Source organism: Erinaceus europaeus, chromosome 10 (genome assembly GCF_950295315.1).
Source record: "Erinaceus europaeus chromosome 10, mEriEur2.1, whole genome shotgun sequence".
NCBI lineage: Eukaryota > Metazoa > Chordata > Mammalia > Eulipotyphla > Erinaceidae > Erinaceus > Erinaceus europaeus.
Genome location: NC_080171.1, coordinates 82,030,398 through 82,052,681, shown reverse-complemented (window position 1 = coordinate 82,052,681; position 22,284 = coordinate 82,030,398). Strand labels below are relative to the sequence as shown.

Genomic DNA, 22,284 nt, shown 5'->3' with positions numbered 1-22,284 from the left:
GAGTCCATAATGGTTAATAATACCAAGTCTTACATGGTGGGGCTGTCTGGGAAATATTATATTTCATTATCTCTGTCTATCACTCATAACTAAGTATAGGCAGAAGGAAGCACACATGCAAAGGCCCAGCAGAATGGAGTGTGATCTATCAGGGCCACTGAAAGCAAAGCAGGGGGCTGAATGCTGCTCTCAGACTGCTCTTCACAACCAAAGTTATGAAACACTCCTACCTTCTTAATAAATGAAATAGTGACTCAGAGAGGGTAAGCAACTTGCTGAAGGTCATACAGTGAATAAGCATAGAAGCCTGAGTGCAAACACAGGTCTCTGCCAGCCTGCAAAGACCCAGCTCCTAGACACCACCTTCCACTGCCTTGCAAAACAGGTGCCAAGGAGAAGCCAGTTCCAGAAGTGAAAACTGTCAGTGGAAGAAGCATAAGAGTTTAGGTTCCTGAGCAATGAGGCTGAAGGGTTGACATTCCACGCCTGATGTCTCTGGACACAGTCCAAAGTGAAATATGCTGAGGTGGTATTTGTTATATTGATTAGGTTGGGATCAGCAGATGCAATATCATTTGGTATGAACTGAGAGAAGCATGCAGGAAAGTGAGCCCCACCCTAGAGGTTCCAGGACTGGGGGAAATATAGGCTTTATAGAGGAAGTGGGAAGTTCCTGCTGTCTTAGGGTTTAAGAAAGCAATAGACAGTTATTGCTATAATCACATTATTTGGCAATTGGGTTAACTTTGAAAATCCCATTGTTAGTATTTGCTGTATCATACATGGCATCACCATAATTTATGACCTTTGACATTATTTATATATAGCTATGTCTTATAAAGTAATGACACTTGTTGCTTCTGTTCTCCCTGGTCTAAGCTTCTAGAACATTTCAAAGAGCAAGTCATTATTAGAAATGTATTAACAATTTGAGACCACTGTTAAAATTCAGTCTGATTACACGTTTGAAGTCTTAAGTGCTTAGATTGAAGGAACATATACTCAGTCTATGGTCTGTGCATTAAAAGGTGAGACATTCAATCACTTTTTCTTCTCTCATATTAATTGAATAGTGATTTATGAGACTACAAGTTAATAGGAGTGTAAACCAACACCATTCCCACCACCAAAGGACTATTTGGGTCCCCCCTCTCACCCTACCCCAGTGAAGCTGAACATCTACTCTCATCCTCCACCCAGAGATTTTTACTTTGGTGCCCTACTCCAAACTCAGTCAGACCTTGCTTTGAGTTTCCCTTTCTGTTCTTCTTTCTCAACTTCTGTTTGCAAGTGGGATCATCCCATACTCAACTTTGTCTTTCTGACTTAGTTCAATTAACATAATTCCTTCTAGCTCCATCCAAGATGGGTCAGAGAAGGTGGGCTCATTGTTCTTAATAGCTGCATAGTATTCCATTGTGTAAATATACCACTGCTTTCTCAACCATTCTTCTGTTGTTGGGCACCTGGGTTGCTTCCAGGTTTTAAGCTATTATGAATTGTGCTGCTATGAAGATAGGCATACACATATCTTTGGTTGGGTGTTATGGTGTCCTTGGGGTATATCCCCAGGAGAAGAATTACTGGATCATATGGAAGGTCCATGTGAGAGTTCTCCAGACTGCTCTCCAGAGAGGCTGGACCAATGTACATTCCCATCAACAGTGCAAAAGGGTTCCTCTGTCCCCACAGCCTCTTCAGCATCTGTTGCTGCTGTCCTTTTTGATGTATCCCATACTCACAGGAGTGAGGTGGTATCTCAGTGTTGTCTTTATTTGCATTTCTCTGACAATCAGCGACCTGGAGCAGTTTTTCATGTTTGTTAGCCTTTTGGATCTCCTCTGAAGTTAATGTCTTGTCATAATGTCCTCTGCCCATTTTTGGATGGGATCATTTGCTTTTTTGGTGCTAAGTTTGCTGTGTTCTTTATATATTTTGGTGATTAGTCTCTTGTCTGATGTATGGCATGTGAAGATCTTCTCCCATTCTGTGAGGGGTCTCTCCACAGAGGTTAGACCAATTCACATTCCCAACAGCAGTGCAGAAGGGTTCCTTTGTCCCCACAACCTCTCTAGCATTTGTTGCTGCTGTCATTTTTGATGTATGCCACTCTCACTTGGATGAGGTAGTATCTCAGTGTCATTTCTATTTGCATTTCTCTCAGTGACCTGGACAATTTTTCATGTGTTTGTTAGCCTTTTAGATCTCTTCTGTAGTGAATATTCTATTCATATCCTCTGACCATTTTTGGATGGAGTAATTTTATTTTTTCTTGCTAAGTTTGCTGAACTCTGTATATTTTGGTTGTAAGTCTCCTGACTGATATATGGCATGTGAAGATCTTCTCCAATACTGTGAGGGGTCTCTGTGTGATGGTTTCTTTGACTGTGCAGAAGCTTTTCAATTTGATGTAATCCCATTGATTTGTTTTTTTTCGGGTGTGACCTTTCCTTTCTCATAGGATTCTCTAATTACATTTCAGGTGGTTTACTTCCTAACAAAGTCCCAAAACCTAGATATAGACCAGGTGCCATGAGATGGGGCATATGTATATATGTATCCATTAATTAGGGCAAAATATATACCTGAAAGCAAAAGTGCACAATAGTCTGCAGTGAGTCAATAAATGAAGCAAGCAAGTAGAAAGACCTAAAAAGACACCTTAAAGTACCTAATAAAATAGTTTTTACTTAGACTTAGATCTCACCTACTTCCTATTACACTGCCCTCAGTTACTCCAAGGCTAACCTCATCAAAGTAAGGACTACAAAAGCTGAATAAGAACAAAGAGACTGGCATACTTTTATGATGACTCTTTAATCACTATCAGGCCACCCCATCAGCTGGGCCCTAGTCAAGGAGTCCTGAGGTTCCCAGACAGACATAATGGGCTTAGACCTCAAATAAATCCCTTTCTCCATTGTTATTGGTCATCTCTATCAGGAACAACACAATAGACCCCTTTGTGGGCCACCATAGGACCTTGCCCTCAATGTGGATCAACAATAGTAGGGAATGTTCCATCCTCCTCTAAAGGAAGGCTGGATAACATACTCTATCTTCCACCTGAGGAAAATGGGTCTTAAAATTTGGGCATCTTGTAACATTCCTACTCATGATCACAGAAGTGTGCTGAGAACTACAGGGATGCAGAGGTCACATAGGCTCCTAAACTGAATATGGGCCCCAGATCAAATCGATGAGGTTTACAGTTAACAATATTTTTAATTAATTAATTAATTTATTTATTTATTTAAAAAAGGAGACATTAACAAAACCATAGGATAGGAGGGGTACAATTCCCACACAATTCCAGATCTCTATATCCACCAGATCTCTATATCCCATCCCCTCCCCTGATAGCTTTCCCGTTCTTTATCCCTCTGGGAGTATGGACCCAAGGTCATTGTGGGTTGCAGAAGGTAGAAGGTCTAGCTTCTGTAATTGCTTCCCTGCTGAACATGGGCATTGACTGGTCGGTCCACACTCCCAGTCTGTCTCTCTCTTTCCCTAGTAGGGTGGGTCTCTGGGGAAACAGAGCTCCAGGACACATTGGTGGGGTTGTCTGTCCAGGGAAATCTGGTCAGCATCATCCCAGCATCTGGAACCTGGTGGCTGAAAAGAGAGTTAACATACAAAGCCAAACAAATTGTTGAACCATTATGGACCTAAAGGCTGAATAGTGCAGATGAAGTGTTGAGGGATACTCACTGCAGACTATTGTGTACTTTTGCTTTCAGGTATATATTTTGCCCTACTTTATGGGTACATGTGAACATATGCTCTATCTCAGGGGACCTGGTATATGTCTGAGTTTTGGGACTTTGTCAGGAAGTGAACCACCTGGAATGGAATTAGAGAATACTATGAAAGGAAAGGTCTCAACCGAGTAATGAAGCTGAAGGGTTGTCATTCCACACCTGAAGTCTCTGGACACAGTCCGAAGTGAAGCATGCTGAGGTGGCACTGATTGCATTGATTAGGTTGTGATCGTGGATACAATATTATTTGATATTATTTGATTATTTGAAGCATGCAGGAAAGTGCACCCCACACTAAGGTTCCAGGACTGGGGGAAATATAGGCTCTATAGTGGAAATGTGAGGTTTCTGCTGTCTTAGGGTTAAGAAGACAATGGATAGTTATTGTCATCATCATATTATTTGGTAATTAGGTTAACTTTGAAAAGTCCCTTTGTTAGGATTTGCTGTATAATACCCAACATCTTGTATATAGCTGTGCCACCGATTGCTTCTGTTCTACCTGGTCAAGGCTTTTGAGAAAGTCAATACATCAAAGACTCAGCCTATGTATTAAAAAGACTCAGTCTGTGTTTTAAAAAGTTTGAGACATACAATCAATTTCTTCCCCACTCATATTAATTAAATAGTGATTTATATGACTACAATTTAATAGGAGTGTACATAAATACCATTCCCACCACCAAAAGACTGTGTCCCATCCCACCCACCTACCCACCCCCACCCTCCCTCTGCCCCAGGAAGCCAAATATCCACTCTCTCCCTTACCACAGGGTTTTTACTTTGGTGCCCTACTCTAGATTTAGTCAAATCCTGCTTTTAGTTTCCCTTTCTGTTCTTCTTTCTCAACTTCTATTTGTAAGTGGGATCATCCCATACTCATCTTTATCTTTCTGACTTAGCTTACTTAACATAATTCCTTCTAGCTCTATCCAAGATGGGTCAGAGAAGGTGGGTTCATTGTTCTTAAGAGCTGCGTAGTCAACAATATTTATACACCATTCCCATATTTGGGAGCTGCTCTCTTCCCTGATCCAGCTCTCTAGTCCTTTTTCCAGCCATGACATCATCTCCCCAGACAACAACTTGGGTCCACCTGCATATCAGATGTCAGGCTCAGAAAAAAAAAAAAAAAAAAAAAAACTAGTATAGTCATGGACCCTTTGGAATATAACCAAAATAGGCCTAATAGCTATCTTCAAAATGGAGACCTCCAAATCTTCATCTGCAATATTCCAGCCTTTAGGCTCATGATTAGTCAACAATTTCTTTGGCTTTATGTGTTAACTCTACTTTCAGCCACCAGTTTCCAGATGCTACCATGATATCAACCAGACTTTCTTAGACAGATGACCCCACCAATGTGTCCTGGAGCCCCACTTCCCCAGAGCCCCACCCCACTAGGGAAAGCAAGAGATAGGCTAGGAGTATGGATCAACCCATCAACACCCATGTTCAGTGGAGAGAGAATTACAGAAGCCAGAACTTCTACCCTGGGTCCATACTCCCAGAGGGATAAAGAATAGGAAAGTTATCAGGGGATGGGAGGGAATGGGATATGGAGTTCTGGTGGTGGGAATTGTGTGGAGTTATACTCCTCTTATCCTATGGTTTTTGTCAGTGTTTCCTTTTTATAAATAAAAATTTAGAAAAAGGGTTGAGGGGGGGGTCGGGCGGTGGTGCAGTGGGTTAAGCGCATGTGGCGCAAAGCGCAGGGACCAGCGTAAGGATCCCGGTTCGAGCCCCCAGCTCCCCACCTGCAGGGGAGTCGCTTCACAGGCGGTGAAGCAGGTCTGCAGGTGTCTATCTTTCTCTCCCCTTCTCTGTCTTCCCCTCCTCTCTCCATTTCTCTCTGTCCTATCCAACAACAAATTGCGTCAACAAGGGTAATAATAAAGCCACAACGAAGCTACAACAAGGGCAACAAAAGGGGGGAAAAAATGGCCTCCAGGAGTGGTGGATTCATGGTGCAGGCACCGAGCCCAGCAATAACCCTGAAGGAGGAAAAAAAAAAAAATTAAAAAAAAAAAAAGAAAGAAAAAGGGTTGAGGTTCCTGGAGAGAACAGCCCCACTGATGGGGACTGTGAGGCCAGGTGAGGGAGCATTTGCCACATACGGGTGACAAAACCAGACTCAAGCACCCAGCTCCAGCCCCTCCAGTCTGAGAAATGCCAGCTTTGCCTGTGTTCACACCCTCAACTTTCGTATTTATGTTATTTTATTTTTTATTGTCACATGGTTATTGCTGGGGCTTGGTGCTTACATGATGAACCTACCACCCCAGGCGGCAGCAGTGTTTTTCCTTTTTTTTTTTTTTTCCATTCTTTTTTCTTTTTGATAGAGACAGAGAGAACTTGATAGGGAAGGGAGAAATAGAGAACAGAGAAAGAAAGAGACCTGCAATACTGCTTCACCCCTCTAAAAATCTCATTCCAGAAGGAATGGGCTAGGGGATAGCATGGTAATGTATGCATTCTTTTTAAAAAAAATTTCTTTATGGGGGATTAATGTTTTACAGTTGATGGTAAATATAATTGTTTGTACATGCATAACATTTCCCAGTTTTTCACATAATAATACAACCCCCACTAGGTCCTCTGCTATCATGTTCCTGAACCTGAACCCTCCTTCCCACCCCAAAAGTCGTTTACAATATACCAATTCCAATCCAAGTTCTGCCTAGGGTTTTGTTTTCTCTTCTGATCTTATTTTTCAACTTCTATTAGTGAGATCATCCCATATTCATTTTTCTGTTTCTGACTTACCTCAATTAACATGATTTCTTCAAGCTCCATCCAAGATGGGGTGAATAAGGTAAAATCACCATTTTTAATAGCTGAGTAGTATTCCATCGTGTATATAGACCACACTTGCTCAGTTGCTCATCTGTTGTTGGACACTTGGGTTGCTTACAGGTTTTGGCTATTATAAATTGTGCTGCTATGAACATAGGTATACACAAATCTTTTTGGATGGGTGTGTTCGGTTCTTCAATGTGTGCATTCTAGTGAGTTCAATGCTACCCAGCTCCACTTCCTCTCTTATCTGTTTCTCCTGCGGCTTTCAACCAAGCTTGTCCCCTGGGAGGGGCTGCCTGGGCCAGTGCTCTTGTGTGTCAAGCTGAGGCTGGCACATGGAATCTGGAATTGGCCACAAAGGAAAGGGCGTGTTAATAACCAGCAGCTCCCTCCTCAATCCAGCCCAGTTAGAGGACACACAGGACACTGTCCCCAGGGGTATGAACTCATGGAGACTCCAGGCAGGCAGTAAATAGACTTGTTTTGTCCAACTTGGCCCTTCCAGCCCTCTGGGGATGTAGTTAAACTGTTTTCAGAATCTCAACAACACACACACACACACCACATACAGAGACACACTTGGCCTGAATCCCAGCCCCTCACACGACACAGAGCACCTTCTGCCCCTTGGGAAGATCCTCCAATTGGAGCAAAAGCTTGTTTCTCTCAAAACTAAGCCCTAAGCCAGGACACAAAAAGATGCTTACCTAAGGTCACACAGAGGGTTTGAGAGAACTCTAGGGGTCCTACAGGTGCTGAGCAGAATAGATGCCATTCAGCTGTTTCTGAAGCAGCAGTTAGGACCCTGCTGAGCCCTCCTGAGGTTTAAGGCTCAATCCCAGTCAGTAGGGTCCTACCCTTGTTGAGTCACTGGTTCTCTGGTTTAGAAACAGGCCTTTCATGAAGCAGATGTGGAAGCGGCAGCTTCCTCCCAAACAGCTGTGTAGGCTGAGTCTGACCTCGTCTTGAGAGTGGCTCACTCATAGCCCCTGGCTGCCCTCCTGCCCCAGTGCCAGGCACCCTCGGGCAGACTCTGAGCTGAGGGTTTATGTGTATTCATTATCCCACGGGGCTTTTGTGTTGCCTGTGAGCTGGAATTGTTAGTCCAATTTTATAGATGAGATGTCCAAGTCTCAGAGAAGGCAGGAAGCCTGGCTGGAAAATTGGGATTCAAGTCTGGCTCACATGGATCCATAGTGGTCCTTGGTCACAAGCTCCTGCTAGTCCTTGGCCTTCCTTAGGGAAGTTTGGCCCCCGAGTCAAGGGGAACAGGTGTTGAGAGCCCCAGAGCCAGGCTTCTCTAGCTCTTAAAATGGTTAGGGTCCTAGTCTCTGCTTCTCTGAATCCTAATATTCTCATGCATGAAATGAAAACAATACCCAGACCTTCTCTGAGTGTGGTGTGAGAACTGATGAAGATAAGCTCAGAAATGCCCTTGCTGTGTACATCTGTGTGAACAGCTATTAATTATGTTGTTGTTATTGTTATCATTCTTATTTATTTGTCACTGGTGAGGCTTCACTGCTCTGAGTTGACTTTTTCAGAGAAAGACAGAGAGAAAGACTGAGTAGGGAGACACTAGAGCAGTGAAGCTTCCTCCATTGTGGGCTCAAACCTAGGTTGTGCCTATGATATAGCAAACACACTATCCAAATAAGCTATTTTTCTGCCTTGCAGCTGTTATTATTAATTCTTAAGTTGTGCTTGTCTACTTATTTTCTTTTACCAAAGCAAAGCTAAATTCTGGCTTCTGGTGGTGCCAGGGATTGAACCTGGAACTTTTCTGCATGAACACTTTGCTATTGCCCCAGTCTTGCAGCTGTGATTTTTGATCAGCCATCTAGCACTGCTCCCCTCACCCTTAGCTATGCCCTCATGTCCATGTGGTTGAGCAGACTCCATCAACCCTTCATATTCATCTCTCCACGGCATCCATTAACTCAAAGTAGAGGCACCCCAGTGAAGGGGAATACCAAATACCACCTTCCCTCTTGCCCTACTTTATCAGGGAGAGTACAGGCAAAGTCAAGTCATTTGCAGATGTTGCTGACTATAAACGAAACAACACATGAGCAAGAAACTGCTCTGTAGTCCAAGGTCTGCTACTTGAGGGAGAGGTAGGGGCATGGGGGCAAGTTTCAGTCAAGAAGAGGGAGTGAATGTGGAAGGCCTGAGAATAACTGCTCATGACTTTCTGGGGAGTCTCATCCCAGCAGGAGAAGCCACAGAGAGGCCAGGCCAGAGTGGGACTTGGAAGTCCAAACTCTGCTGTCAACCTGCCCCTGCCCCTGCCCCAACTTGGGTTGACCATCAGTGTTATAATTATCCTTTCATCCTCTCTGTGCCTGTTGTCCCAATTACCAGGCCCTTTAATCTCAAAGAGGTTTTCAAGAATAGGATGTCAGTGGTGGGAAGGGATTCAAAGAGGAGATGGGAGAGGCCAAGAATTGGGGGATAGAGAAAACAGTGAGCAGACACAAGGGCGAGGAAGCAGGGATAGGGAGCTTAGAGGAGCCTGATGAAGAGGGGAGAGTAGGGAGGAATGAGGGAGAAATAGGCTAGCTTGTACAGGGCAGTGACTTGATAAGAGACACACAGGGACTTACTTGTCACAGGAAAAGAACTTCAGAATACCCCGGGGACTCCCAAGAGCCCCTGAGCCCTTGTCTTTGTCATGGAAATAGCGTGAGTGGCAGTTTAGACAAGAGTGTCTCTTCCAGACTGGAGGTCCTATCTGCTCCAAGTCAGGCCAAGAGGTCAAGGGCAGGAAGAACGTGACTGACTTCAAGGCTTCAGCTGAAGTTGGCATGAGTTGATGGACACAGAATTCCCTCTCACTGTCATTGAGCTGTGTAACAAATCTGTGTCCTCTCCACTTTGCTATCCTTCATGCCCTGTTTGCCAGTCAGCTAGGCCAAGACAGGGCAATATGGGACAGGTTGTTTCTGACTTATTCCCTGGAACAGGCTGAGTTTGTTCTAGAAATTTTATTCCTAGAAGGCCAAGGACTAAGGAACTGGGGCCTGCAATTCAGATCTTGGTCTCTGGGTTTGCTCTGATCAGGCTAGGGCTGGGGCCTGGACCACAGCAAAATGGCTTTTTGTCACCATCCCTGTAACCTGAACTGCTGTCCACACTAAGGGAGGTCAGTCTCACAACAGGCACTAAGACACAATCTCACTTAGTCATTGAAACTCTGGGAAAGGAATAGAGAGGAACAACTGATAGATGGGCGGGGGGAGGGAGAGATACTGCATGATTTGCTGAAAGGTTCATAGGTAATGGGGGTGGTAGAGACAGGTACTAAGTCCCAGACTCCAGACCCTGGGCCTCTCACCCCCCACATGTCTTCTCTCCCTCTATCTCGGACTCCCCATTTGTGGAATAGAGAGGAAGCTAGATATAAGGACCCACAGCTCTGACCACATTTTCCAGCCTGGGATTGCCAGACAGAAACCAAGAGGCTTGTACCTTCCTTACTTGTAAAAGAAAAACGGGGGTCATCCTACACACTGCACAGGTGGGGGGTTGACACCTAAGGGGGTCAAGTCTCTGTGTCAGGCCTCAGGGGAACCAGGTAGGACCTATGGCAGGGGGGACCCCGGTGTCATTCTAAGCTGCACCCCAGCTGCTCTGAGCCAGGAGACCCGGCTGTAATGGAAACCAGGCAGGGGGCTTTCTGAAATGGGAATTCCATCTGCCTGACTTGGTTCTCCAGGACTTTGGTTTCCATGGCAATGTGGAGAGCCCCAGGCAAACTGCCTGGAACCTCCTGGCAGGAGAAGCCACAGAGGCCAGGCCAGCTGGGATTCAAATGTCCTTAGCTCCACTGCCAGCGGCCTTTGCCCCATCTTGGGTTGACCATGAGTGCCATGGCTATCCCCTCCTTGGGCCTATTTCCCCAACTGTCAGGACCCAAATTCTCAGGCCTGAGTGACATCTGAAATGCTCTAAATTGGGATCACAGCTCAGTTCCCCAACCTTCAACCTCCCTGGGACATTGGTGACTCCCAGGGGATCAAGCCCTTCTACCTTTCATGGAGCTAACAGGACTCATGGTCCAGTGCCAGGTCCTTGGTGCCTGCAAGGAGATCCTGCCCCAGGCCAGAAGCTTGTGTCTCAGTGTCAAGGAAAATCACTGTAATTGGCAGGAGTACTCACAGGGTGCCTGGCCAGGTGAGGCCTCCACAGGCTCTCCTTGTGCTGGGGTAAGGATGGTGGTGAGGAGCACATTAGGTGACTGTGCCCAGAGAACAACACATAGAGACAGGGAGGCAAGCAGTTGCCCCACCTCTTTGCATCTCTAAGTCCCTGGAGGGCAGACTCGAAACCAAGCCCCCAGGCTGGGGACAAAATCCTTGGAGCTCGGCTCAGGCTCTCCTGCACTGATTTCCTCTACCAGCTCAACCAAGTCAGTTCCCCTCCCAGGCTAGACTCTGCCCCTGGCCTTAGCATGTGTCAGAGGCATCCGGGGCCAGCTTTGGTGTCTGCTTGGCCTGAGCTCTGGGCAGGTCCAGAATCTCTGACTAATGTGCAGGTTTAGACAGGTCTTTCCTAAACTTGCATTTCATGTTCAGCACAGAGGGGAAGCCTCCCTCAAAGTCACACAGAGACTATGAGCCCCTCTTCTTTCCTTCCTTCAGTCCTGAAGGTCCTACCCCCTTCTGTCACCCATTCCTGTGCCACCTGAAAGTTCCACTAGAACCTCAGGCTGCGGTGAGGCAAATAACAGCTAGAACTCCTGGCAGCTGACAGAGGACAGTGACTCAGAGCACAGGTGTCATTGTCATTCACATTTATGCTAACTCCTGTCTCTGCTACTTGTCAGCTATGTGACCTTGGATAAATTGCCTTATCTGACTGGGCTTCCCTCTTCTCATCTACAAAGTGGGAATCACCTCTACCTCCACAGCTCATGGAGAAGCTGTCACAGTGAATGGAGCCATTATAGCAGAGGGGAAGCAGCTGGAAGAACACATATGGCACCAGGGTGGGAGGCAGGGGGCAGCAAGAGGACATCTAGGCTGGCAGTCCTACTACCAGCCCTCCCCCAGCCCCAAACACTCTCCTCCAAACCAGAGATACAAAGAAAGGGTCAAGAACAAGAAATAACACAGGCCTTTTATTTGCTCCAGAACCTGGCTGCTATGTTGTCTGAGGGTGCTGTGCTTTCCCAGAGTCCCCCAGAGATGCCTCACTCAGGGCTGCTGGGCATTTGTGTGAGGTCAGATTATAGCACATGCCCCTCCAAGACTCTTCAGTCCATAAGGCCCAGCTGCCTGCCACTGGTGCCCGGGATCAGCAAATCATCTGTCACTGGAAAATGGCATCCACCTTCTCTGCTCAGTGGCTTTTCACAAGGCGTTGGTTAAAATATTGCACTTGTAAATCAGAAAAACTGATGAGGCAAAGGCTTCCTATTATAGGATGATGACGTGCCAAGCATCCAACTACTGTTTAAATAAATAAAACCCAAGGTGGGGGTCTGAGCTGTGGGCCCCAGTGGCCCCCTGGAGAGCCCCTGAGTCCTGCCCCACCAGCCAGTTCTTTAAGGAACTTGGTCAATGTGAAATCTCCATAGCAGGGAGCAGCAGCTCCGGATCCGGTTCTGCCAGGGTCCCTGACCTGCCAGGGCCTCAGGCTCCCCTCGTACCGGGGCAGTAGGGACCCACAGGGGCCAGTCCCTCTACTCCTCCAGTGGCCTGGGCCTGTCATGGCTCAGGTCTTTGATCCAAATCTGTCTGTCCGGAGATGCAGACTCTGGGGACTTGCTTGCCCCTTCTGTCGTGGGAGAGAGGGAGGCAGGTGGGAAGGGGCCCAGACTGCCTGGTGTGAACACTGAGCTCTCTTCCCCACAGCTCCTAGAGTGGGGGACTCATCTTCTTCTGATTAATGAGGTCTAGATAGAGGTCAGAGCGGAGGAAGCGAGGGTATGAGTCCTTTTCCATGAGCCCAAAGATGCGCTTCTGTGCCAGATCGAAGCAGTTCCTGGTGACACTCTGCAGGTTGTCCTTGGTGTGCTCCCGTGTATAGGAGTCCAAGTTCACCTGAGAAAGCAGAAGATGACACGATCAGGGCTGCCTGAGGGTGTGGGATGTGAACCTAGAGGTCAAGAGTGGGAAATGAGTCCTATGCAGTCCTTTTGCCCAACCTTAGATTCATGGAAGCCCCTGGGGCCAGCTGATTCAAGTCCTGGCCTGGTCACCTACTAATAAAGAATAATAAAGGCTAATAAAGAGACTGAAAACACTACCTCTGGGGAGAAGTTCTTAGTTCAGACCCCAGCAGTGTTACCCATAGGTGTAAGGCCTTAAGTAAATCAGCTAAGTGCTCTGAGCTTTAAATGTCTTACCAACAGGTTGGGAATGAGAATACAGTCCCTGAAAATCAAGGAAGTCCATGCTTGCAAAATAAATTCAGATTAAACAAACAGATCCCCTGTTGTGACTTGGAAAACCATGAACATTCAATGGATATTAGACTCTCCAAGACCATCCCTCATTTTTAAAATGATGTTAATCTTAAAAAAAATCTCTTTTAGGGGCCAAGAGATAGCTCACCTGGTAGAGCACATATGTTACCACATTTAAGGGCTGGGGTTTGAGTCCCCAGCATCACATGAGAGCATCATGCACAACTGGTGCTGAGGTACTGCGCTCATGCACGCGCTCTTGCGCTCCCCCCTCTCTATATATATTAATTTTAAAAAGGAAAAGAGTCTACCAGAAGCAGCAGAATCATGTAAGTGCAAAAACCCAGCATGTGAGCTGGAGAAAAGCTTTGGCAAGTAAAAAAAAAAATAAACTACTTTATTGTGAAGATGAAGTAGACATATATAAAGAACTTAGTGTGTGCCTGGCACACAGATCACAAACTGGTGGTCATGATAATATCAATAGAATTCATTTCTCCCCTTTACTTCAGCTAATTTCCTCTCTACCATGGGTACCTAGGCCTTTCCCTTTTTTGCCCCCCCCCCCAAGGATGCAGGCACCTCCACTCTCTGAGGTGCCACAGGGCATGGGCACAGAGGTCCTAAGGATGCAGATTCATACTCTACCTCTTTGCACGCCTGGATCGCAATGTACTCAGCAAAGATCTTCTTTGCCTTGGCTACCATTTTGGACTGTGACTTGACCTTCTTGAAATCCTCACATGCCAGCCAGAATTCCAGGTTCTCTTCACTAAACTCAGTGCGCAAGAAGGCCTGGAACACTGCTAGTCCATCTGTGAAGAGAAGCCCAGACTCTGGTATCAGAAATGGAGCCAGGCCTTCCTGTCTTTGGGGACCCCAGCTTACTTTCCTGGGCTCTTTAGGGTGGAGATGTTTGGGGCTTAGAAAGGTGATCCACACTGTGAAAACTGAGAGCTCTGGGATCTGGCTACACCACCTACCGTGGCCTCTTTGTGGACCTTGGTCTGGCCTCCCCTAATCTATGCCTCTGGTTCCTCATCAGTAAATCGAGATCACTAGGACATCGCCTACAGCCCTGCAGTATTAAAGGGGACCCTGTCCATGAGAGGGCAGGGACACTAGGTCAGTGCAAGTCCTCAGTACATGGAAATGTTTATTGTTATATTGTTATTCAGGGAAAAGGAGTCTGAGCACACAGGTCCCAAAGGCCTCTGGAAGGCAGTGCCAGCTCCCATGAACAGGGAGGGGCTGGCAGGAGCCAGCTCCAAGGCCAGGCCAAGGGCCTCAGTCATGGCTCAGCCTCTTCCATGATAGGAACACCTGACTAGGCCTAGGAGAGAGGCAAAGGCAAGCTTCTCAGGACCAGGGACACTGAGTCTCAGAGGGAAAGAGAGAGGGGAAGAGAACAGGGCAGGGAGAGGGGTTGGCCAGCTCACCCCCACTTACATTTGTGAAGTAGCAGCTTCTCCAAAGACTCGCCCCACTTGAGGGCTTCCTCTGAGGTGGGCCTAAGGGGTGAGGGAAGGGGGTCAATGAGGCCACCATAAGAAGAAGGGGCGGGGGGGGGGGGGGTTGGGGCTAGACAGCACTTACTAGCTACCTTTGGCCCAGGCAGGAGTAGGTTTCAATTAGGGAGCCCGGGAGGAGGCCCATACCTTCTCTGGGCAGTGGCATGCTTTCCGACCCCCCCATTTCCATCCCTGCCTGGTCTTCCTTCTCAGATTAACTGTTCCCCTTGAAGGCTGCTACCTACCAAGCACCAAGTCTTCTGGATAAGAGCTTTCACACCCCCCCCCCATCAAATCAAGTCAATAACTCCCCTCCCGCTATCCCCACAGCCATCCCTGCTACTCCAGGTACCAGTGAGAGCCCAAGGGGGCCCAGGGTATTGAGAAGGACCTACTTGAATGACTTCATTTTGTCTGTCTTGCCCACTGGCTGAGCCCCGGGAGACTCGTTCCATCGCCTGAAGATGCCCAATTTGTTCTTCATGTCCTTGGCTCTGGGGATGGCAGAAGCAGAGAAGGGAGTTCAGTCAGGCTGACACACTCAGACCCTTCAAACTGAAGACAGGGAGGGCGTGGGCCAGGGTGAGGGACACATACTCCTTCATGGTGTGCCGCCTCTGTAGGTTCCCGTTGCGTGTGAGGTACATGCCTCGGAGCATCTCTTTTGGGCCCCCCACCTTGGGGCCCTGGGATGGTCTTCAGAGACAGCACCCCCTGGGCTCCTGCCCTCCAATCCACAGCTGCAGCAGGAGCGAGCAGCAAAAGTGCAAAGGGTGCGAGCCGCAGCTAAGAGTACTCACTGGGATCCCTGCTGGACTTGCAGGCACAAGCTGGGCTGGGACTCAGACAGGAGGAGCCAGGAAGTGGGTAGGGCGGGGGGAGGGGGGGCTCTCCCGTCTGGCCAACCCTGAGCGGGTGCTGTGAAAGGGGCATGTGTCTGCAAGGGGCGGCCGCTGGGGCTGCCCAGGCAGGAAGCCAAATCCAGTTATTTGTGACCGGTCTCCCCGTTACCATGGCAGCGCCAAAGGAAGGAGGAGAAAACAAGTCAGCAAATTGCTGGGAGCAGAGGCGGGAGAAAGGGGAGGCTGTCCTGTCCGCTGGGGTGGCAAGACTAGCTATTTTTAGCCAAGAACCATATTTAGCCTTGCCACGCCCCCCCTCAACTATCTACCCCCAGAGGAGGCAGACTTCAGCTCTAGGCAAAGCAGCTGGCAAGTAGGTGGTTAAATGTCCCATGCTCGTTTTGCTCCCCCTGGCCTCCAAGCCCCTAAAACTGGCAAACCCCCCCCAGCTCCAGCCAGCTGGCTTTGGATACATTCACTGCTATTTAGCAGGACCTCCCAAAAGTCTGTTTGAAGCTTGATATGGAGTGACTGTAAAAGTAAAAATCCTATAAACTTGCAAAAGTATCATTGGAATGTCTAAACAAATTGACATCACTATTTCATTTTTAAAATGCACATTTAGCTTCATGATTTGGTGAGGAATCCCTTTTTTCTGTTTGGTGAAGAACCCATTTTTTCTAAGTTTTGGTCTCCGTCCTTTTCATTAAAGATTTAAGACATATTGGATTGTCGATAAAATTGTGATGTATTTTTTTGTTTTTCAAAGCAAAAATGCATAATAACTTTTCCAACAATCCCAGTAACATGTTCCGAAGGCAAGGGTGAAAAAATAAAAATATATTCTCAAGGTCACAAAGCTAAAGCAGTGTGAGGGAAATGTTGATAATCTAAAGTTTGTAACCTCTAAAGTTATGTGAACTTCAGAACTAAGATCTGTGGGTACACTGTGCAATGAAGGCAAGTGGCACCAGTGGAGGTTAAGATTCCAGCTTCTGGAGCCAGTCCTGGGGTTCAAATCCCAGCTCCAGCTTCTGGAGTCAGTCCTGGGGTTCAAATCCCAGCTCCAGCTTCTGGAGCCAGTCCTGGGGTTCAAATCCCAGCTCCAGCTTCTGGAGCCAGTCCTGGGGTTCAAATCCCAGCTCCAGCAGTCAACAACTGTGTGTCCTTTATCAAGTCACTTCACCCTCTGAATAACAAGATGTAGGTGTCAAATAGGGACTGTAACTGGACACACCATCAGCTATGGGTGTTTCAAGGCAAGAAGAACAAGCATACACATAAAGCCTTAGCCCAGCGCCTGGGGTGCTCAGCTCAGCTTAGGCATTAAGGTGCACACATCTCCTGAGAGTCTGGGGAAGCTGCCTGGCATAGAGAACGTGTGCATGTGTGGGGTGTGTGTGTGGGGGGGGGGAAGCTGCCTGGCATAGAGAAAGTATGTGTGTGTGTGTGTGTGTGTGTGTGTGTGTGTGTGTGTGTGTGTGTGTGGAAGCTGTCTGGCACAGAGAAAGTGTATATGTGTGTGTCTCTGGGGAAGCTGCCTGGCATAGAAAAAGTGTGTGTGTGTGTGTGTGTGTGTGTGTGTGTGTGTGTGTGTGTGTGTGTGTGTCTGATTTCCCCAGGTTCCAAGCCACTGAGATAAGGCCATGGAATCCAGAGATGAGCAGATCCCTGGGTGGGGACCTTATATACCCTGGGTAGGCTGGGAATGAGACAGCAGGGCTTTCTGGGCACAAGCCAGGTAAGAACACAGAAGCCCAGCGAAAGCAATAGGGCCTGGCCCAAGGTCCAGTCTGCAGGCTGCCTCTACCCACTGGGTTCCTTGCTTGCTCAGACCTCATAGTGTTTCTCTATGGCTAGAGGAGGCCAAGGCCCACCTCTACCTGTCCACCCAGAGGCATGGCCAGCAGAACACAGCTGCAGAGCGCAGTGAGGGAAGAGCCTAGCTGCCATATGGGCAACTCAGGGAAGTATGGCAGGGGCCACAGGAACCACTAAAGGAGCTCTTTTCTCCAGCAGGAGACATGACAGAATGAGTAGCCTCTAGGGAATGGAATTGTGTCACCAGATGCTCAAAAGCTACCTCCTTCAGAGCATGTTGCATTGAATTTAAAAGAAATGAACTCTGAATAAAAGGAAAGAAGGTATATAAGCAAACTTGGATTAGAGCCAGCATGCCATGTTTCAGCTCCCAGCTTGACCACTGATGGTATGGAATCTTGAACAAGAAACCTAATTTCTTCCTGCCTCAGTTTACTCATGTGTAAACTATGGGGTAAATACAGGGAAAATTAAATAATGATAAAGATTAAATTTGATAGCATATTCAATTATTCACATAGAACAGTGCCTGTCACAATGAATATGAGTTACTGTTATTAGTATCCTAAATTTTAAGGATCCTCAATTCAACTTTTAGGAATGTGAGCTTAAGAAGACAGTGCTCACTCGAAACAGAGGTCAGAACTGTTGGACTGGCAAACACAGCACCCTGGACACTTGCCCTGTACTGCCTGCCCCTGGTCTGCCCTGGGAGCCTCACCCATGGATGCCTGGGCTAATGGCTGGTACATGGAACTGTTTTCTGTTTTTCATCTTCTCTAGAAAAATGCCATTGTTCCTGGTTGCAAAGTGAAGGAAACTTAGAGTTGCAGGGGAACCAGAAAAGGGCAAAAGAGCCAGGGGAAGAAAGAGTGCCTAAGCTGATGGACCCCAGCTAAGGTCACAATCAGGGAGAGGTGTGCAGGAGGCATCTGGGAAAGGCACTAAAGGAGCAGGCTGCAGGGGAGAGAAGGAAGGATCATGTGTCCTACTGTCTCTTCCCAAGTGTCTCCCCCAAAGTCTGCAGAGGAACAGTGCCAGAAGTAAGGAGACTGGGGGGTAAATCCTCACCACCACCACCCTATTAACAGGCACCACTAAAATGTCTCCAAAAGGAAAGTTATCTGAGACCCTTAGTTTGGCCAAGAAAGGCTTGGGGACCGTGGGATCTGCTATCTGGACCAGCAGCGCCCTCTGCTGGCAATGCCTAAGATTGTTAGCATCCAAGAGCTCAGAAGGAGAAAAGGTGGTCCAGTCATTTATTTGGTTGCTCATATGAGCCCAGAGGGAGTAAAAACCTGTTTGGCTTACTCAGCTAATCTGAGCCCAGGCCAGAGCACCCTGGCTAGTTGACACTGTGTGACCCTCTGTGGCTTCTAGGTACTGACTGAGTTCTTTGTTCCTTTCTATGTGGATGCTGATGGCAACAGCATAAGCTCAGGACGCTGGTGACCCCACCCTGGAGCCACTGCTATGCCTCAGGTCCTTTGCTCACTGGTGTCTGTCTGAGTGCAGCCCCTTCTGCACCCCTGGTGAAGAGACAAGTGGAGAGTAAAGAGGGACACAGAGCTTCCTTGATAGCAAAGGGTAGGTCCAAGAGTTTTCCCAACGTACATGTTTTTGCTCTTTCTCTTCCGGGAGGCATCATCATCATCCCCAACCGTGTCAGGCCCGCTCATCTGTGGAGAAAAGACAGACATGTTGCAGTCTGGGTACCTGAGACTGGTGCCTGAGCAAAGGGGCTTGGCTCCTAGAGCCCTGCCATTCAAAGAGTGGGGGAGGGAGGAAGTCCTGCTACCAGGAACAGCCAGTCCAGGGGCTGCAGCTGGCTTGGTGGACCCTCCAGTCACAGAAGGTCTTGTCCAGTGCCCCTGGGAACATGGTTTGTGGAAAAATACACTACAAGCAGCACCACTTTTATTCTGTCACCAATGTTTTTGCTAGGACTCTGTGCTTGCATGATTTTACCTCTCTTGGTGGGCTCTTTTTTTTTTTTTTCCTGAATGTGAGAGACAGAGAGGGAGATAGAGACACATGGAGAAGGAGAGATAGCAGAGCACTGCTCCACCACTCAGGAAGTCTCCTTTTTGCATGATGTTCCCATATGGTGGCCAAGGGCTTGAACCCAGGTTCTTGTGTGTGCTAAAGTGCACACTCTAGCAGGTGAGCTATCTCCTGGCCCTCACACCATCACTTTTGCAGGCAAAAGGGAAGGCGAGAGAGCAGGACTCTGTGTGTAGAATGGGGTATGGTTCTGCTATGTGACTCCTACCTTCAGATAGAGACAGAGACAGTAAGAGGGTGAAGGAGGGAGAGGGGGGAGAGAGGGAAGGGGAGAGAGGAGAGAGAGAGTGATAAGACAGAAATCCACCAAGCAGGTATTTAAACTTTGACTTTACACAAACTCCCTTCTGGATTTCTGTTTTCTCACTTGTAAAATAAAGATGACAATTAAATCTAAAAATGTGTTCTTACTTCAGGAAATAAAAATGACCTTTTTCCAAATACAGCCAGCAGGGGGCCCCTACTAGCCTCAGTGAAGCCTCTACTTCTGGATGGATAGATGGATGGATGGATGGATGGATGAATGGATGGATGGATGGATGGATAACTTTCGTTGTGTGAATCATACTATAGAGGAAACCTGGGGGCAGGCAGTGGAATGCATGGTAGAGTGCACATGCATAAGGGGCCAAGTTCAAACCCTTCAATCCTCACCTACAGTACTACTGATGTCTATCTCCTTATCTCTTTCTTCCCTCTCAGTGTCTCTGTCTGTAGCTGAAAAGTGAATAAATTAAAAAAAATTTTTTTCCTCCAGTATTATCGCTGGGGCTCAATGCCTGCACTGCAAATCCATTGCACTGCTCCTGATAGCCATTTCTTTCTTCCTCTTCCCCCCCCCCCCACATACTTCATTGGCTAGGACAAAAAGAAATCGAGAGGGTAGGGAATAGAGAGGGAAAGAGAAAGATAAGACACTTGCAGAATTGCGTCACCACTTGTGAAGCATCCCCTCTACAGATGGGGAACGGGGCTTGAACCCATATCCTTGTATGGGTCCTTGCACTTAGTACTGCATGCACCACCACCCTGACCCCTTAAAAATTATTTTAAGAGACCCTGGAATGAATATTTTCCAGAAACTATCTTGTCAAGCTTCACAAGAAATATACATATATATATATATATATATATATATATATATATATCCAGAGTTATGTCAGAAAACCCCCAGCCCTTAACTGAAGCTTAAGACATTTTCAGATATAAGGACTAGTTTCTAGCAATTCTGAATAAGAATATCCATAGACAGGGTTCTAAGCTTGGTAATTAAATAAGACAATAAGCTAGCCCTCACCACAGCCACTCTAAAGAAAATAAGCTTGCTATTAAGCAAAAGAATCCAGTCTCAACTGGAAAGTAAAGAGCCAGTGGACTCTTGCCTAACAGTGGGCAGTCGCTTTCCACTTTGTCGACATGCCTCCTTCTGACTCAATTTCAAGGCAGATGGTTCCTTTTTTACTGTATACCCATATTTTCTCTTGGTGACTATTTCATAACTTGTTTATTCTATGATAAACTTTCCATAACCTTTGCAACTATGTATTGCCTTATTCTCTCCCAGATGCCCTGTGCATAGCTGGCCTGAAGATGGCAAATATGTCTTCAAAGTCCACAAAATAGAGGTTCTGAACACTTTGGTCACTTGCTCAGAAACAGTCAGCTTTCAGTGACATCTGGAATTCAGGTTTGTCTGAATTCAAGGCCTGTGTTTCTCCACCAGAGGATGCTGCTTCTCAATTGTGAGGACAGGGCACATACACTGTGAATGTTTGTTGAGGGGACTCACTGCCTCCTTCCTGAAAGCATTGCCCCCTCCCAGGATGTAAACGTACGTGTGTGTGTGTGTGTGTGTGTGTGTGTGTGTGTGTGTGTGTGTGTGTGTGTGTGTTTATACACAATCGAGCATGCTCATGTCTTTGGCCATACCACCCTGAATGCCCAAGAGTCCAGCTATCCATGCACATAGGCAGGCACCCTCTACAATCTGTGACTCTACTTAAGGATTGCATCTAGACACAGGTAGAGAGTTTGCATCCTCTGACTTTACAGACATTTCCTTTCCTCTCATGTCAGCTGCTTCAGTTGTAGTATAGGCTTGGTGGTAGCTGCTCAACAGCTGAAGGAAAATCCACCAGGATGTCTGTGTCCCTATGGCCTGATCCTGGCATATGGGCAATCTGTATAACCAGACTATACCCATGCTTATTGCCCAGTGGGTATTCCCGCTGTCACTCCATTGCATACAGGTTGTGGTCTCACTGGCCTGTTGAGGCAGTGCCCTGAGCCCCCACCCGTGGGAAAGGGCCACAGGCACTGGGCTTCCTCCCATTCTAACCTCAGCTTCCGCACTTTATCGGCCCCACACAATGGCCTGGGGACCACTCCCACCCCGCCTGCTGCCCATAGCCTCTGTGTTGCTAGGAAATGGGTTCTTCCTTCCATTGCTGAGAGGGGGTCATCTTCAGCAAGGAGGGGCCCACGTCAACTGGACTGAGAGAGAGGCCGGACTGGATGGAGTTAGTCTACTCCCACCACACCACCACCCCACCACCCCCCAACAGCCAGGATACCAAAAGGAGACTGGGCCAGAAATAGGAACTGGAGCTGGAAAGTCAGGGCTCTGATTACCACCTACAGAGCTTCCCCCAATGCTCCTTTCTCTAGGAGCTACAGTAAAGTCCCCCAAAGGTCCAGTGTTGGGCTGGCTTCGTGAGAGGAGACAGATGACCCGGGACTCATGGCTGGGTTGTACGCAGTATCTCTTTATTCATGCAGAACGCAGCACAATCTAAGCCGAGCTAAGCTAAACTTAACACTACAACTTCAACTTACCACTACCAAAACGAACAATGTTGTTCTTATATACTTTCCAAGTAGGGTATAAACAGGATGTGATGTAGAGAGGATGGAGAGAAAAGTGACTGGTGAAAATCAGGGTGTGACAAGGAGAGGGGGCGGAGCAGGCGAGAATTCTACCACTGAACCACTAATGCCCTGGAGGGAGTGTGGTGCTTTATGTAAATGTAAAAGTGATTTATGTAAATAGACCGCTTTGAATGGGATCAAACCAA

General features: G+C 47.3%; 1 protein-coding gene across 5 annotated transcripts in view; it reads right to left on the bottom strand.

Moving 5' to 3' along the window:
• Nucleotides 1-11,662: 11,662 nt before the first annotated feature.
• The window catches only part of RGS3 (regulator of G protein signaling 3), a 181,654-nt gene continuing 171,032 nt past the window's right edge, over nucleotides 11,663-22,284 (bottom strand). For 4 of the 5 annotated variants that reach the window (XM_060199989.1, XM_060199990.1, XM_007526746.3 and 1 more), the window contains 5 exons: nucleotides 18,761-18,825; nucleotides 14,879-14,977; nucleotides 14,422-14,483; nucleotides 13,621-13,787; nucleotides 11,663-12,607 (listed from right to left, as the gene is read on the bottom strand). In XM_060199989.1, coding sequence (XP_060055972.1) covers nucleotides 12,422-12,607; nucleotides 13,621-13,787; nucleotides 14,422-14,483; nucleotides 14,879-14,977; nucleotides 18,761-18,825 — 579 coding nt within the window. In that variant the 3' untranslated portion in view covers nucleotides 11,663-12,421. Of the gene's footprint in view, nucleotides 12,608-13,620; nucleotides 13,788-14,421; nucleotides 14,484-14,878; nucleotides 14,978-15,080; nucleotides 15,328-18,760; nucleotides 18,826-22,284 lie in introns of those variants that run through there. The other variant, XM_016189832.2, reaches the window with a different exon arrangement.